The following is an 18,006-nucleotide window of genomic DNA, read 5'->3' on the forward strand; positions in this document are numbered from 1 at the left end:
CCCATGCTATCCCTCTTCCCAGATTTTTCTTCCTAACACATATTTCATCAGACATACTTCAGCTTTACTTGTTAATCTATCCCTGCATTAGATGGTAACATCCTGATGTCAGGAATTTGTATCTGCTTTGTTTGTGGCCCATCTCAAGGTAACATATTCATTAATGTATACAATCATTAGGAAAAAACAAAAAACAAAAAACTATGTTCCAGGATTTCCTTAAGGAGTGAGACACGAAACAATGCGTAGGCACTCGATCAACCTGTTTTTGAATTTATGAACTACATAGAGTTTAACTGAAGCAGTGGCTCTCTACATGCCACCATAAAATGACTTTTAAACCACTGTGAGACAGACTTAGACCAGTCATAGGCCTGAAAGAAATGAGCCCAGATCTTCCAGGAACATGACCCCAGGACTTCAGACTTGGTAGTTAAAACAGACTGTCATTTCCACAACCACAGAGGAATACAAACATATTTTAATTTTAGGAAATTTCAAAGAATGATACTGTAAACCCTACCTTAGCAAAAGCTTCTGTAACAGATTACTTTTAGGAAATTCTTCTATGAACAGAAACTAAATCTTTCATACTAATAGAACTTAAATGTATTCCCTCTGCCTGTCTGCCTCTTCCTTGGAGTCAGGAGACCCAAAAATCATTATTTGTAACCTTATTATACCTAACTCTTACATATAATTTATATTATATTAATATTACATATATTATGATATTACATATAATTTATATATTTATTATATAACTTTATTATATAATGCCTTGCACTTACATTCAATATTGGATTGCCTGTCATTGGATTTTACTTTATTTTTAAATTTTTGATATTCTTTTCCATTATGGTTTATTACAGGATATTGACTATCCTGTGCTTTACAGGAGGACCTTATTGTGTATCCATCCTATATATAATACTTTGCATCTGCTGATCCCAAACTCCCAATCCATTCCCCCCACATCTCCCTCCCCCTTGGCAACCACAAGTCTGTTTTCTATGTCTGTGAATGTGTTTCTGTTCTGTAAATAAGTTCATTTGTGCCGTATTTTCGATTTCACATACAAGTGACATTATATAGTATCTTTCTCTTTTTCACTTACTTCATTTAGTATGATAATCTCTAGGCCCATCCATATTACTGTAAATGGCATTATTTCATTCTTCTGTATGGCTGAGTAATATTCCATTATATATATATATATATATATATATATATATATATATATATACACTACATCTTTATCCATTTATCTGTCGATGGACATTTAGATTGCTTCCATGTCTTGGCTATTGTAAATAATGCTGTATGAACATTGAGGTGCATGTCTGGATATATGCTCAGGATTGGGATTGCTGCATCATGCAGAAACTCTATTTTTATTTTTTTGAGGAACTTCCACACTGTTTTCCAGAGTGGCTGCACCAATTTACCTTCCCACCAACAGTGTAGGAGGGTTGTCTTTTCTCCACACCCTCTCCAGCATTTACTATTTGTAGAGCTTTTAATGATGGCCATTCTGATCAGTGTAAGTGGTACCTCATTGTAGTTTTGATTTGCATTTCTCTAATAATTAGCAATGCTGAACATCTTTTCATTTGCCTGTTGGCCATCTGTATGTCTGCTTTGGAGAAATGTCTATTTAGATCTGATTTTTACTTTCCTTAAATATATAATTTCCAAAACCTTAATTTATCTCTGAAGCTTTGTACAAACACAGGCCAACAATTCTCCATATATTCCATTTTAAGAGCAGAGCTTGATAAAGGACAATTACTACATACATACCTTATTAATAAAAATCTCCATATAAGAAAACACCAAAAATTTCACCAATAATATGTTCCATAATTTCCTTGCTAGTCTTTAACTCTCCAGTTTCAACTTAAGCTCACTTCAGAATACTTTTTACTTATTGAAGAAATAATGTAGTATCATAATATAAACATAAACATAAAAGTAATTATTTGATATTGTGGAAGCTATGCCAATGTCCCTCTATGTTCTCCAACTGTGAGGAGTGTAACTGATCCTCAGCTCCAGCTGCTACATTCAGAAATCCATCACTGTGTTTGAGCCAAGAAAACACTTTCCACAGGTTGCTCTCAGCCAATGACCGAGTCCAGGAGGAATTTAAAGGCTGCATATTCCAGGTAGACATCAGGCTCTTCTGATGGGCATTTTTAGCTGGAACGCTTTCCAGTGGTCTTACCACACTCTCTTAGATCTGCACTGCAGTCCATTTCTACCCAGCCTTTCTTCCTTCCTTCCCTTTCCCATTCATTTGGAAGCAGACCTGAATCTCAGGTGGCTGTCTCAGCCTTCACCAAGAGTCTTCTCTGTTTTCCTTCCTAGGCATTGCCATTAATAAATCTCTTGCATGGTTAATCCCACATTGTCATCTGCTTCTCACAGAATTCATATTAACACAGTACTAACATTAATGTGTCTCATTTTTTCTCACTAAGCTCTAGTGTAAGTCCTTAGACAATTTTCCACCCCCGCCCATTTAATTATTTTGTAGGTAAAGCAATGAAAATTGTCATCAAGTTGCAATGGAAACAACAATAGCAACAATTAATCTTTCTAAAACCCACATTATATTCTTAGTTTTCTCACATATATTAGCTCTCAATTGATCATTGTCATCTTTAAAGGGTATACTACCTTGTGTTGTTCAGCTCACCTACACTTTCAGGTACTTTGTCCATGACATGAAAATTAATTTCAGTAAGAGTATTTAGGGAACTTGATGTTTTTGAATAATGATCCATATTCTAAAGTCAATGTAGTTAAATTATCAGAATCTTATCCTTATTTTCAGATTAGATCATACAGATAAACAGTCAAACAAGCCAGGAACCATTTGGTCTTTAATAAAGTAGTCACTTATTGTTGCCAAATTTATTCCAGTATAACCTCCATCTTACTTGTTAATATTTAAAGCACACCAACTCTGGGGTAGAAAAGAATCTTGGAGAGACTCTCATATAAATGGCTCAGATAAAGACCATTTTAGAGTTGATAGCAGTCCATTGGATATAAATGAACAACTACAAAGAAATTCTGTTGGAGAATGCATATCATTTTAACCTTAAATAAAATCATACAATTGAGAACTTAATTACAACTTATCAAGATTTATGTTTCCTCTTTCCTGATTGCAAATACTGCAAATGCTATTTTACAAACCATTTACCAGGCACAGAGATAACTTAGTAATGTGGAACGGTTTTTAGGTAATTATATTAATCAGAATGAGATTATAGTTATGCTCAAAGACAGTTATTCAGTTACTCCTTGAATATTATTTTCAACAGAAATATTTCTCTAAAAGTAATTATTAGTTTAACTTTTCTTAATACATACTATTTTATAACATTCAAACTTATTTTTACATGAAGTACCAAATTTATAATAAAGAGATACTTAAATAATCTGAGATACTAATGGGTTAACATAGTGAGCAAAAAGTAGATTTATAGACTCTTTCGTCAAAAGGTCATACAATTTGATTCAAATACTTTAAAAATATTAAGACGGGACTAAAATAATAAGATTTTAGGAGCTAGACTTTTCTTTTTTTTGAACACATGTTGGTATTTAGGAAAAACAAATCCATGAAGCATGGTTCTGAGAAATTTGTGGTTGCAGAGGCCCATGGCATGAGTCCTCATCAGAATCAGAGCAAGATTCTTTTCATTAAGGAGAGAGAGCTAATAGTGCAGCCAACAGGGAATGCTATGCTCGAGGCTGTTGCAGTAGTGAATACCTAAAATTGGAAGTAACTTATGATCATGGTCTGCATCACTCATTATCTGACTGCTAAAGCTTCAACCCCGTATTGCACAGATTGACTTTTCCTTTAACATTGATTCTTCTAGTATCATTTTGTTAAAGTGTTAATAAACCTTAGTCAGACATATTACCTTGTAGAATTTAATGTATTCAGGGAAGCAGCCACTGTCCTTGCACACCCCTCCCCAACCACAGCTTTGTCTCATGCACAACCATACTTGTGATTATCCTAATAAGAGAACTGTGTTGCCATGTGTTCATTCCATATCAGCATGGCACAAGTTCAAGTTCTGGCTTGGAGATTACTGATACATTTTCAGAAGGTCACTTTAACCTTTCTAGGCTTTAGATACATCAAAACAGAGATAACACCCACCTTACATTCTTTATTGGATTACTATAAGGATTTATCTTTTATACTTTTGCTAGAATATTTTTTTAAAGGCAAAAACTACTTTTTTCCTCCCTTATTTAAGCCTTTAGACAGATTTCTATTGCTCTTAGATGAAGCCACAGAAAACGTTGTTACTAATGACCTGGCTTACTATGTGTCATCCCTTAAAACTGCTCTCCATTTTATTCTAAAGACAGCCATGTTGGTTTTAGTTCTTACATTCCTTATACATCCTCTGCTCTCTGCCTTAGGGCCTTTGCACATGCTGTGCTCCCTGCTTGAAATATTTGCTGCTCCCCAACCTTCACATCCCAATCCTATTTCCCAACATTCCTTCTCTCCATAGATAGTTAGGAAGATTAGAAGTTCCTGTTCACTTCAGAACAGGGAAGAGGTGATTTGTACTTTAAAATCACCTTTTATTTCCCTACTGAAATATTTAATAGGCTAATTGCACAAAATTAAATCAAATATGAATGGCTATAGAAGCCCTTGTTAGGGGAAAAATTATAAAGACCCTATTTTATTTCCCATTGTTAATTAGTTCTGTGGCCTTGGGCAATTTGTCACAAACCTCTGAGCCTCAATTTTTAAAATTCCTTATAAACTCTAGAAGTCTAAAAATTTAATTCTGTTTATAATAGATACTGACAGTGATGGGTATTTCTGTTTACCTTAGAACTGTGATATCTTCTGGGGAGAAAAGTTAGAACAAAAAATATTTACATTATGAATATGAAAACAAGTTCTCTACAAAGTAAACTTTCCCAAGTACTGAGTTGCAATTGGATTTCTAGTTTCTGGACTGACCTGCTGCTATTGACAAGCCATTCTGTACCTTTACTCCATAAAAATTTTGGTTTGGGTGCAGCTTTAGGTTTGCATTCAATTATAACTCTTCCTCCTTTAGCAGCCAGGATCTTCTTCTTCATAGGATTCATTTCAAAAGTTGGAGCCAAAGCTAAAAGAAAGTAAACCATTATTTGTCTCTTTTGCTAAAAAAGACACAAAAGTTTCTTCTATACTATAGCATCTTTTATTCCTTTTTGATTAATAATCAATAGAAAAGATTAATCTCACCAAATGTTATCAGCAATGACCAACAGACGTTCCATGCCTAATAATAATAATTGTTTTCTTTTATTTAAAACTTTATTGAGGTATATTTTACTTATCAAAAATTTACCCATTTTAAATGTACAATTCTTGGTGATAACTGAATTAATTATTACACATTTAAGTTGTAATCAAATGCTGTATGCATATTTACCTTGAAGGTAATACTTAATTCAAGTGTCTTGACTAAGTTGCGCAAGGGAAGTTAAGTGAAAGGATAGAGGAAATTGAGCAATTATTAATATTGACAGATATTCATAATCAGTAATCTCAGTCACACTTTGAATGAACTGTCCCCAGCTTACGGATGAAAGAACTGATATCTACTAAGATTATATAATTTGCCAAAGGTGCCACAGGCAGTAAGATATCAGATGGGATTTACATTTGAATCTAGATCTGTCTGATTTGCAAGCATGCTTTTTTCAGTAAACAATGTGAGTCCTCCTTCATTATACAAACATTTATTGAGCACCAACTGCATGCAGACACTATGAGATGCCTTAATAAACAGAGAGACCACTGCCTTCAGGACCAACCTACGAACAGTTATGGGAATGATGTTTTCAATTAATTGAGAAGTACGTGATGCACCTGTAACTCCTCCTTACCTCAAAGTACAGATCAATAATTATGAAAACAGGCTATAGAGTCTCAAAAATGGTACTCTCTTGATGATATGCTCTAATTTTCTTTAGTGTCTGCACATCTAACTCATTTCTCAATCTCTTTGTCATTTTGCAGACTCCAGGGGGATTCCATCTTTTTATTTCCACACATCACAATCATCTATAAAACTGTCCTTTCTGGGGGCTTTTCTAGGCCTAAGTATATCTTTATGCAGGCCTTGACCCTTCATCATCTAGTCCCATGATTCTAAAATTTTATTTGTGCATCATAATCATCTGAGGATCTTGGTAAAAATGCTATTTAATAGATCTGGGGTGGACCTGAGATTCAGCACTTCTAACAAGCTCTGAGGAACACACTTTTTATAAAAATGATTTAGGTTATCCCATTGTTCTTTTAGTCTGAGTTTTTATAATTGGAAATAAATAAGCGAACAACCAACTTGTGTTGTACACCTAACACAGCATGTGGTATTTTGTATAGGCTCAATAAATATTGTGGGTGACATATTGCTTATAAAATATGAGAGAAATTTTAATCGGATTATATTTAGAAAGTCTAAATTTATCTAGAAAATAAGACTTTTTTCTGAATCTGTTCAGTCTTAATAAAATCATTGATTTGGTGCAGTCATTTAAATGACCCATGCTTACCTAATATTTGAATTTCTAGTGACAGAATCTAGACCATGTTCATGTATACATATGTATACATATATATGTGTATATATATATATTTTTTTCTTTTGTTCTTTATTGAGCCTATTACAGACTAGTATCTGGTGCAGAGTAAGCACTCAATAATCATTTAGTGGATGACTAAATGAATTAACTAAATAACTCAGGAAAGAAGAGAGAGAAACACTGTTCCTAAAGGTAATAAACAAAAATAGATTGAAACAAATATAAAGATGGTCAGGAATTAGTCTCAGTCTCAAAATGATCAATTTGCTTAATTACTACCTTAATAGATTAATGATTTCAAGATTTAGGTTTGAAGACAGAAAGATCTTTCAGTCTGAGTTGTTAAATTTTCATTTTCTCTTGTAATATATAACAATTAACAAGAAATTTTAACAGAAAACAAAAGCATTTACATTTGGAAGGAATTGAAATTCACCTCATATCTTCTCTAAGAGTCAAAATAATTTTATTGCACTTCATACCAAAGCGATAGGGTATGAAGCCTAAGCCTAAACGTTTCCTTGATACCCAAAGAAACTAGATTAAATATATTAGCAAGGAATTTTGACTTTAGGGGGAAGAAATGGAATATGATACTCAGCATTATAAGAAGAGGCAGGAAAAGTTAAAATCAAGAAGGCCTCAAATCTTTTTAAAGATAGCTTTCTTTAATACTTTCTTATAACTGTCTCACAGTCTTTCATGTTCTTTTAGTGTCACTCAATTTGTAGTGATACCAATGTTTTAAAAAATTTCCCTTTGGTGTCTCAAGAATAAAAGAGGCTGCGCTGAGTCATTGTTCTATCTTTTCAGTAATCATTTCTAGCAGAGAAATCCTGCCCACCTGATTCATTACTTACAATATGACTAAACTTGGTGACAGTCACTTCAAATAGTATGAAAAGGACATGATAGTATGAAAAGGACATGATACTTTTTTTTTTTTTTTTTTTTTTTACGGTACGCAGGCCTCTCACTGCTGTGGCCTCTCCCGTTGCAGAGCACAGGCTCTGGACGCGCAGGCTTAGCGTCCATGGCTCACGGGCCTAGCCGCTCCGCGGCATGTGGGATCTTCCCAGACTGGGGCATGAACCCGTGTCCCCTGCATTGGCAGGCGGACTCTCAACCACTGCGCCACCAGGGAAGCCCGAGGACATGATACTTTTAATTAAAGTAGTTGTAATGAAAATAAGAAGAAAGTAAAAAATCTCAGAGATTTATGGGATAAAAATGAGAAATTTAATAGATGTAATGGGGGGAAAGTATGTAGTGGATTGTGTCATTCTTTAGAACATTAAATATTTCAGGAGGAGATGATGTGAATGAGTGAGAAATAATGAATTCGGTTTCAGAGATGCTGAGTTTGGGATATCTGTGAAGTTACCCAGATGACCATTTCTACCAAGAAGCTTTTATAGTGAGCTTGAAGCTGAGGACAAAATTCTGGGCCAGAGGTATAAATTAAGGGGTCATTGATAGCTAATGGGCAAAGAAGAAGATATTATCCAGGTTTTTTTTAAAAAAATTAAAAATAATAATAATTGAGGAATGATATTATAAAATACGTGAAAGAATGAGTAAGAAAATGGAATGCAAGCAGAGGAATGGAACTCTAGAAGAGAGCAAGATTTCCAATTGAGCAGGGAAGGGGTAAAAAGGAAAATGAAGGCTAGCAAGACAAAATAATCTGGGAGGTATCAGAGCATGGCATCACTAAGGACAAAAGGGAGGAGAATTCAAGAAGAAAGCATGACCAGAAAGAGAGGCAGCTTGAGAGTTATGCACACACACTCACACACACACACACACACACACACGAAGAAGGGATGTCTGTTGAGGGCAGATATAAAGGGATTATTTTGGGACAAGGTACATCGTCCTGTGGATAAAGAGTATCAAAAGGACAAGTGTAGTAAAGATTCAGATAGTCTTGAAGAGGGATGGGAAGTTGAAATATTTTATTTCAATGGTTTTCAATTTTCATGGAGAAGTAAGAAAGTAATATGAAAGTAGGAGTGAGGGTGGGGTAAGGGGCTTGAGGAATGTCTTGAAGGTTTTCAATAGCAATTTTAACCCAGGGACCCAGGGACTGATAAAGCTACCAAGTGCTAAACACTCAACTGAGGCTGGCTCACAGGCATTGTGGAAGCATCAATCTTCACTATGTGACGTCCTGGCAGTGTTTAGCTGCCCAAACATAGGAGAGAACAAGACATAAAAATTGGCACGTGTAAAGTTTGCTTTACCATTAAAAAAATCTTAAAAACCTTTATACTCCATGTTGCCCCCAATTTATTTACAGTTCTTTAATGAAAGGAAAATAATAATATCATTCTATTCCAAACCACATTCTAGAAATGTTTAACTTCTAATTCAAGAAAGTAATGTGAAATTAAATATAATCTGTATATAATGCAGGATCATTTTAACGTGTTGCTTTCTTGCTGATTGTTAACAGAAACCAGAAATAATACTGACCCAAGATCTTCAACTCCGCGTTTGCATAAATGGCTCCATGTGTATTTTCAGCTATGCACTGATACATGCCAGCATTTTCAAAGGTCACGTCATACAGTCTCAACTCCCCTCTATGATACTGGAAAGAACACAAAGTGAAACACATTTTCTTGATAGACTTTAATAGAAATGGTTTCATCTGGGTTTGGGCTTGGTTGTCTTTCCATTTAGGTACATTATTTTTGCCCCCACTGTTAACTAAGTCTAGTGGAGTGGGGTTTTCATGGTATGGGGAAGTAAAACCCACTTACCATGCCCAGTGGCTCTTGTTCTATTCATTCTATAGAGCAGAGAGTCCACCTTTTTCCCTCTTGGCCCAGCTGGGAGATTACAGTGGGAAGGTAGAGAAGGATCCCACTGCTGCTACTTGTCCCCAGGGCTAAAGGTAGGACCTTCATTCTTACCTCTGTTTCTGTGGGGTCAGGGAAACAGTGGCAAGAAAAAGAGGACAATATCAGGTAGTAGAGATGGACGCATAGGAAGAGGGTGAAAAGTGGAACAAAGGAAACAATAAGGAGAGAGAGAGAGAAGGTAGACATAAGATTACAGAAAATTGTTTAAGCTGAAAAAAGACATTTTATGTTCACTTTCTGTTTTTTTCTTTTAAAGGAGACTTTTATATTTCAGGGGCTAGATGCCCTTAATCTATTGACATTCCTGCTAACTTTATCCCAGGATCACCCAGAAATGTTACCTGAACATAGGCTCAAGAACTGCAAAGCACTTGAACATACATACCGAATATCCATTCTTTAGCCATCGGATGGTAGGGATGGGCTTCCCTGTGGCCACACAAGGCCAGTAGAGATCACTGCCTATATCCACCTCTGTGTCATTGATGTGTTCTACCCACTCAGGAAATGCTAAAAAGTAACGAACATTGAAAATTGTCAAATGCAAGTAAACATTCATCATCATCTCAAGAGGACAAATATTACACTTAGTTGATCTTCCTCTGGAAGATATATCAAATACTCTGTGTGTCTTAAAATCAATAATAGAGTCAGTGAAATTGTATTTCTACAGGTCAGCAGGTAAACTTTATCCTACATTATTACAGCACTAAGTAACTGTAATTCAATTCATAATTGTTTTTCCATTTGTGAACCATGTTTTGCTGGAAAGCTAATTCACGAATAGCACTAAAATAATTTATCTTTTTCTTATAATGTAAATCTTTCAAAATGACATATATGGTTTTAAAGAATTATGTGTTAATTTATTATGTAAGAGGGGTAGAGTCTAGGGTACAAGTGGAGATGTTGACCTCAGAGAGCAGCTGAATTTAGAGTATAAAGAGATAAGGGTAGAGAAGTAGGTGTCAGTAGATGTGGAGTGGGAGTTTGTGAAAGCTCCAATCTAATTACTACCATTTTCTCTGTGAAAAAGGAAGCCAAGTTATTAGCTGAGAGGAAGGTTAAAGGAGGAGGTACTGTGGGTTTGAAGGAAATCACGAAGGCATGAAATGGTCATCTAAGAGAGTGAGAGAGTAAGTGAATCTGGAGAAATGTAGTCTAGTTGCCAGGCAACAGTAAGGGTCCATTTAAAGTTAATGATGCTTCCTTCAAAATGGGCTAATCAGCTGGGTAGTGCTCATCTCAAGTCATATTCAAGTTCCTTGGTTCTGGCACTAAGGCAGAGAGCTAGATTTTTCCAGGATTAGCCTTTGCCAAGGTAGTAAGGCAAAGTGAAGAGAGGAAAATGAGCTGAGCAGGTGGGCAGGGGAATGATAATAATTGAACCCAGATTTAGGAAAGAGATGGGTAGGGTTAGGGGAGGTCAGAGTAAGTTAAAACAGAGTAAGATTAACTGATTATAGTTGCTGGTAGATTCAAAGGATTGTAGGAATCTGGGTATTGGAGTTTGAAGATGGTGATCAGAGTGAAATGCTTGAACTTGAGATCGTAAAGGGATTGTAACTTGGTAACAATAAGGTCTGAAGCATGGCAGTGGGAATGAGTTGCTGAGGAAGGTTGTAGGACAAGATCATTGGAGGAAAGGAGTTCAAAGGAACTGAGAGGGCAAACTATTGGAAAAGTTATTATAGTCTACATGAATTTTTTTTTAATTAATTAATTTATTTATTTTTGGCTGTGTTGGGTCTTCGTTTCTGTGTGAGGGCTTTCTCTAGTTGTGGTGTGCGGGCCTCTCACTGTCATGGCCTCTCTTGTTGCAGAGCACAGGCTCCAGATGCACAGGCTCAGTAGTTGTGGCTCAAGGGCCCAGGTGCTCCACGGCGTGTGGGATCCTCCCAGACCAGGGCTCGAACCCGTGTCCCCTGCATTGGCAGGCAGACTCTCAAAACCACTGTGTCACCAGGGAAGCCCCTAGTCTACAAGATTTTATGTCACCAAGAATGAAGTCAGGAGTAGAGTTGTAGTTGGTGAGAGTTGTCAATAGTGAAAATCTTAGGGCAATGGTGGGGGGGGGGCGGTGACCTGACATAAGATTGTAAACTGGATGATTAAAGGAAAAGAAAGATAGTCTAACAATGGCAGTGAAGAGCAGGGAGGGCAGGTACTGGCAGTACTGCCAGTCACTCCTGGGGATAAGGCTGTGAAAGAAAAATCAGCCACTGCTTGAGTGGTCTACAGGGGAAAGTGTCTTTAAGGGAGGGCCAAGTTTCAATTAGAGCAAGAGAATAAAGGGAACGTTCAAAGAAGAAGTTGAGATTATAGGGGATTCTGATAATGGACTATGTGCTCTAGAAGCATAGTATAAAGACTTCAGAAGTTGGGAATGTGGGGGGAAATAGAGACTGAGTAGGACATGTGCAAAGCTCTGTGGGTATTAAAGTGCAGGCCATAAGGAGGTCCTAGGGTCCAAGGGCTTCTTAAGGCAAATGAAATGCACAGGGTGAAGGTAAAATGATCCTAATCTTAGTGGACTTTATGAGATGGTGGTGGTGAGGCTGCATATCCTGGGTCATCGGAGACACTTTATTCCGATATAGACAGAGGCCTGGGGTCTGAGGGATGGGTGTAGGGGTTGGTCTTGATCCTGTCACAGTACCCTTTCAGCCTTCTGGTATCCCAGTTCAGCTGAGGCATCATCTCCAGTTTTTCCTATCATGCATCTTTTTGATGAGGCTAAGGTACCCCTTTGCCATATGCTTTATCAATATCTTATGTAATTTTCCATATTGCACTCTTGCTATTTTCTTTATAATTATATATATTGGGGGTATATATTTCTTTGACTGTATATGCTTGTATAAATTTGGGGGTTTTGTATGATATGACTAGAGTATGAACTCCTCAAGGACAGAATATTTCCTTTAAGTCTCCTTGCTCCTATCATAGTGTCTGCCTCTGAGGACACACTCAGTATACACTTGTTGAAGCCTTAGCTGCTTATTTAGATGTGACCTTCAAACTTCACATTGTGGATTTGTGAATGGATTTGTAGGGATGATTTCAGCCTGAAAAGTTTCAAGCATTGACTGAGAAACAACATTCTCTCCTCCCAAACATAAGCTTATTTTAATGTGTGAGAATCAAACACTTGTGCCAACAAAATTGTATTAAAGAAAAATTTCCCTTAGACCAGTCGTTCTCTAAGTGTGGCTCCTGAACCAGTAACATCAACATCTCCCAAGAATTTGTTAGGAATACAAATTCTTGGGTCCCAAATAGACCTTCTAACTCAGAAACTCTGAAGGTGGGAACCAGCAATTTGTGTTTTAATAAGCCCCCCAGATGATTTTAAAACATGCTAAAGTTTGTGAACCACTGGATTAAACTAAGTCATAATGCATAGTTTCTTGTACAAATAAAAAAGAGAGCTTGAAGAAAGTCTACAAACTATATGAATTATATTTTCTGAAAATTATCAATAACACTACTATTGATCCATTGGTGTTCCTATGATACCAGTGGCTTAAATTCTTAACTTATATACTCATATTTGTGACTTAGACATAAAGACGAATATTTTATCCTTTTGCATAATGTAATGCACATCACTATTTTTAAACTAATCATTTTATGTTAGTTTTTCAAGTACGAAAGTGGCTTTCAATAAGGTATTGATTATATGTATGGAAAATTAAAACAATATCTCTACCTTGAACATAAATTCTTGCCTGGTGTTTATCCTTTCCTCTAATGTTCTCAGCCTCACATTCATATGTGCCTTCATCTTCTAGCTGAATATTGAAGATCTTCAGGACAGCTCCAGAGGTGCTGATCTCAGCCGTGCTTGGCATTGGTTCTAGGACCTTCCGCCAACGGATGTCAGGAACAGGACTTAAATAGGAGAAAGTAAGAGCTAATGGTCCACAATGCTTAAAAGACAATTTACTCTACGTTTATAGCTAAACATTTACAACATTTATTTCCTAACAATACAAAATTTAATGTATTTCTATATATGTTAATAAAAACTGTGAGTATACTTACTTGCCAAGTGCAAAACACTCTAAAGTCACATTTTGGCCCATCAATGCATATATGTCCTTGAACTGAACTACAATATCAGCAGGATATGGTTTTGTTGTTCCTAATTTAAGAAAAACAAAAATATCAACTAATTAGTAAGCAGAGTAGCGTTTGTTTAACATTGTGGTTTTTATAGGATTAGAATTGCTTCAGTATGGAAGACTTTACTCTGTACTACTGGAAAATATCTGATCATGTCACAATGTATAGATTTGTTTATTTATGCATAGTATGCATACAGTATGAATTTTATTAAGCATTTTCAATCATATTGGCTCATTCTGACAACAATGTAACCAATTTGACTCAAATCACTAAAAAATTCAACAATTCTTTAGGAAGCATCAAATAGGTATAAAACAAGCATAAAAGAGGTAAAAAATGAGCATCCCAGGCGATTCTGATGAATTGGATTTTTGATCTGTACCTTGAGCAAACATTGATCCAAGGGGCATTCCTTTTGATTCTGCCTCTAAAATACAACTTGGATCTGCCAGGTACGCTATGGGAATCAGGAAAAAAGAGGAAAAGAAAGGAAATGAGGGATAAGGGAAGAAAGAAGAGAGAAGAGTGCAAAAGAAAGAGACAAGGCAAGAAAGAGGAAGAAAAGAATAAAGGAGTTTCCATGGAGATGAAGGCAAAGAGAAACAATTTTAAAAGAGGGAAGGAGAGAAAGAAAGAAGAAAATTGTTTATTTAAACATCACCGTGTTCACCAATGACAACATTTATTTAGCATGTCGGTATTGAAGGATGTAATTCCCTCTATCTTACAGTGGAAGAAATAGGCTCAGAAAGGCTAAATACACTGTTTAGGATCACAACATGAGTGTGTATTTTACACTGTATAACACTAGAAAGACAAATAGATACACAAAGACCTGAAATACAAGCCAAAACAAAAGTAAATGCTCTGAAAGAGTGGCAGCCAAGGAGGATTGTTGGAAGTATATAGGGGGCAATGGAATTTCAAGCAAAGAGGGCATTTGAACCAGACCAGTTCAAGTTGAGGAAATAGCATACTATGACACAACTTCAGGAGTGTGCAGGGAATTATAAAAGGTCTAGGAATCAAAATGATATTGAAGCATATGTAGTTGAAGATGAGCTTGAACCTACAACATAGAAGACTTGAAACTGTGATATTAAAGAGTTTGAAGCTAATTTCCTCAATGGCTAACTACTAATAGGTTTTGATAAAAGAAGTAATATGAATCTTAATTTTGGTTTAAGTAGAAGACCTTGTTGTCAGTTTTAGAGGAAGGAATATGGAGAAGAAAAATAGCAGAGAGTCAGAGGTCTAAGGAAGTGTGTTGCATAAATTCAGAAAAATAGATGAGGGACTAAACGAGGGCACAGTTGCAGTGGGAACAGAAAGGAAAGGGCAGATCCAATTTGTATTTTACAGGCAGAATCAAAAGGACTGCCCCTTGGATCAATGTTTTCTCAAGGTACAGATCAAAAATCCAATTCATCAGAATCACCTGGGATGCTCGTTGAACCTACAGATCACATCCTAGGGGTCTAGGATGGGTCACATCTTAGGTCTGCTGAATCACTATCTTTGGGTTCCCCATTTTCCTCAAACTTCCCAAGTGCTTATGTCCTAAATGGGAACCGCTGTTCTCACTGTCCTGAGGATGGCAGTGGAGAGGAGTTGATGATTAAAAATGCTCCCCCGAGTTATTGCTAAATGAGAAATGACAGTATTGTTAAATGAGATGAAGAACACCAGAAGAGGAGGTTTAGAGAGGAGATAAACGATGTACTTGGAATATTTCGAACTTAACATCCTTGGGAACTTTCTGTATGTCAAGCCCAGGATGTAGGTAGAATTCAGGATTAAATATAGGGAAAAGTTTTGGAGATGCAAATTTGGAGTCATCACATAGGGCTACTAGCGAAAAAGGTGTAAATGAGTGAGAATATTTGGAAAAAGATTAGAAAGAAATATTAGAAGGAGGAAGATCTGATGAAGGATACTGCATAGAATTTGTCAGCGAGGCAGGTGGGAGATGAACGGAGGCAGAAGTAGTCAGAAAAAATAGGACAAGAAGGGAGGGTTCAAGAGAGGCAGAGAGATCAGCAAGTGTGAAAATTCATACAGTATCAGGCCTGAAAATGTCCTTTGGATTTAACAAATAAGAAGTGGTTTCACTTACTCATTGAATACAAAATAATACGCAGAGGGAAAGGAATGGAGGAGAGTTTGAAGATTCAGAAAAGAAAGGAAAGAGTGATGTAGTGATGTCCTTAAATGAATCAAATGGACTGTGAACTAGGGCAACTTGAGGAAGCAGCCTGAGCAGCAGGAGAAAACTTCTTCCACTGAGAAAGAAAGAAGCACTGAATTTCGAGGGAAGCATAGGGAAGCAAATTAGGGAAATTTTTACATGATGGCTTCTTTTCACTCTGTGAAGTAGTGGTGAGAGTATCTCCTAAGATTTGGGAGTGGATAAAAAGCCAGAAAATCAGAAGATATTTATTGAATTCTAACCATGTGACTGCTATCTTGAGAAGAATAATAAAAATAGAATCTTTGTGGTATGATGGACTTTTCCCCATTGTTATATACAACTTAGGGGTAGTGGTAGGAACCAAACCTAAGTCTGCCAACAACAGTACCAGTATTTCCTCAGAAGATTGAACTCAGTGATATGAGTGTAGCAGCAGGACTGAGGTAAAGATAATGTGAAGTAAGAAAACATATTGTGATCTGATTTTCTCAGGAAGTGGTACATTAAAAAATGGAATGCAGTTCATTCAATTGAAGCCTGAGAAAAGGCCAGTCAAGAATGTTAGTGGTCATCAAATATGTTGTCACGGTAGTCATATCCTACACTACTTACAGTAGAAAGGCAATTTATATACTTATTTGCTTCATGTAAATAGTTCCTTAAAAATACCAAAATAATCCAATTGCCTTCTTCCCCCCACCCCCCAATTCTGTAATCACTATAGTTTGTTTTGATCTAATCATTCATTCTCTTTCATGAATTTACTAAGAAGTAGGATTGGACATGAAACAGAAAGCAGTTGCTGGTGATTCCCATTGTAAATGATATACTGGTATTTTGCTAATGAATTGATTGGTTCTCTATGCATTCCCTGAGCTAGAGGCAACCAGTCCAAACTCAACCACCTTAGGACACTTTTATGATGTAAATCTTCTCTATGGGAAAAACTAAGGAAGGGCACGGCTTACAAAGTACATGTCCTCTGTTTGCTCCGACAGAGCAGTCAGCTGTTCTCCCCACTGGATATCTCTTTTCATTATTGTAAGTATGCCATAAGCAGACAAACTTGCAAAAACAGAGGAACAAATATGATACTTACGTTCAGGTAGTGGAATGAGTGGGATAAATTTGCTGAACACACTCTTTGTAATAGAGGGACTGGATACAAAGCAGGAATAATTCCCTTTGTCTGATGCCTCAACATTAGCAATGTAGAGATTGCCATTTGTCTGAGACACAAATCTTCGTTTATCCATTGTGATAAATACAGGAAATTCATTTAGAAGCCAGCGGTAGCTAAGATCATCTAGAAGAAAATATTGTTGACTAAGTATTAAGCTCCTCTCCAAAAGCAAAGATTTTGCTTCTTAGTAATAAGTACATAATCTAATCTAGGCTTCTGTAGAGCCAAGAAGTTGGAAATAGGCCAAGATAAACTGAAGATTTTCTAAAAGCTACTGTAGTTTGAGTGAGTATAAAGTGATGCTAAGCAATTATATCTATATCTCTCTCAATTATTTATGGATTACTAATATATTTTTTTTAATTTCATTGATGGGCAAAATGAAACTCAGAGAGGTTAAATGACTTGCTTAGAATTTCATGGCTAAGAAGAATTAGGATTCTGAATCCAGGTCTAATAATTCCAAATTCCATCTTCCCTACTACATTTAAAAGATAAAATCGGACTTCCCTGGTGGCGTAGTGGTTGAGAGTCCGCCTGCCGATGCAGGGGACACGGGTTCGTGCCCCAGTCCGGGAAGATCCCACATGCAGCGGAGCAGCTGGGCCTGTGAGCCATGGCCGCTGAGCCTGTGCGTCCAGAGGCTGTGCTCCGCAACGGGAAGGGTCACAACAGAGAGAGGCCCGCATACCGCAAAAAATAAATTAATTAATTAAAATAAAATAAAATCAATATACCGTGGCTCTATATCTTTTTATTTTTATACTCCTATTTTAAATGATTGATTTAAGAATGAGTTTACATAGCCTATTCTGACCACATTAAAAAGTGAAAACTACAGAAACAGAGGAAGGCATCCTACTTGTTTTCTTAACTATTAGGAAGCAGATCATATGGTAACTTTTAAGTGTAGGAAATTCCTTTGGCTAAACATACTGACTGGCTAGGCCAAAAGTTGAATTTCCTCATTAAATTGCTGCTTTTCATGCAGTTTT

The 18,006-nt window shown here is 36.5% G+C and overlaps 1 protein-coding gene across 3 annotated transcripts in view; it reads right to left on the reverse strand.

The window, feature by feature from the left end:
• Positions 1-18,006, reverse strand: part of CNTN1 (contactin 1) — a gene marked incomplete at both ends in the record, with an annotated part of 158,992 nt that overhangs the window by 118,948 nt on the left and 22,038 nt on the right. For all 3 annotated transcript variants that reach the window (XM_081248140.1, XM_081248139.1, XM_081248141.1), the window contains 6 exons: positions 5,018-5,168; positions 9,115-9,232; positions 9,892-10,016; positions 13,219-13,400; positions 13,554-13,653; positions 16,928-17,134. In XM_081248140.1, coding sequence (XP_081104266.1) covers positions 5,018-5,168; positions 9,115-9,232; positions 9,892-10,016; positions 13,219-13,400; positions 13,554-13,653; positions 16,928-17,134 — 883 coding nt within the window. The remainder of the gene's footprint in view (positions 1-5,017; positions 5,169-9,114; positions 9,233-9,891; positions 10,017-13,218; positions 13,401-13,553; positions 13,654-16,927; positions 17,135-18,006) is intronic.

This window comes from Mesoplodon bidens (assembly GCF_964165515.1).
Source record: "Mesoplodon bidens genome assembly, chromosome: 11".
NCBI classification, from domain to species: Eukaryota; Metazoa; Chordata; class Mammalia; order Artiodactyla; family Ziphiidae; genus Mesoplodon; species Mesoplodon bidens.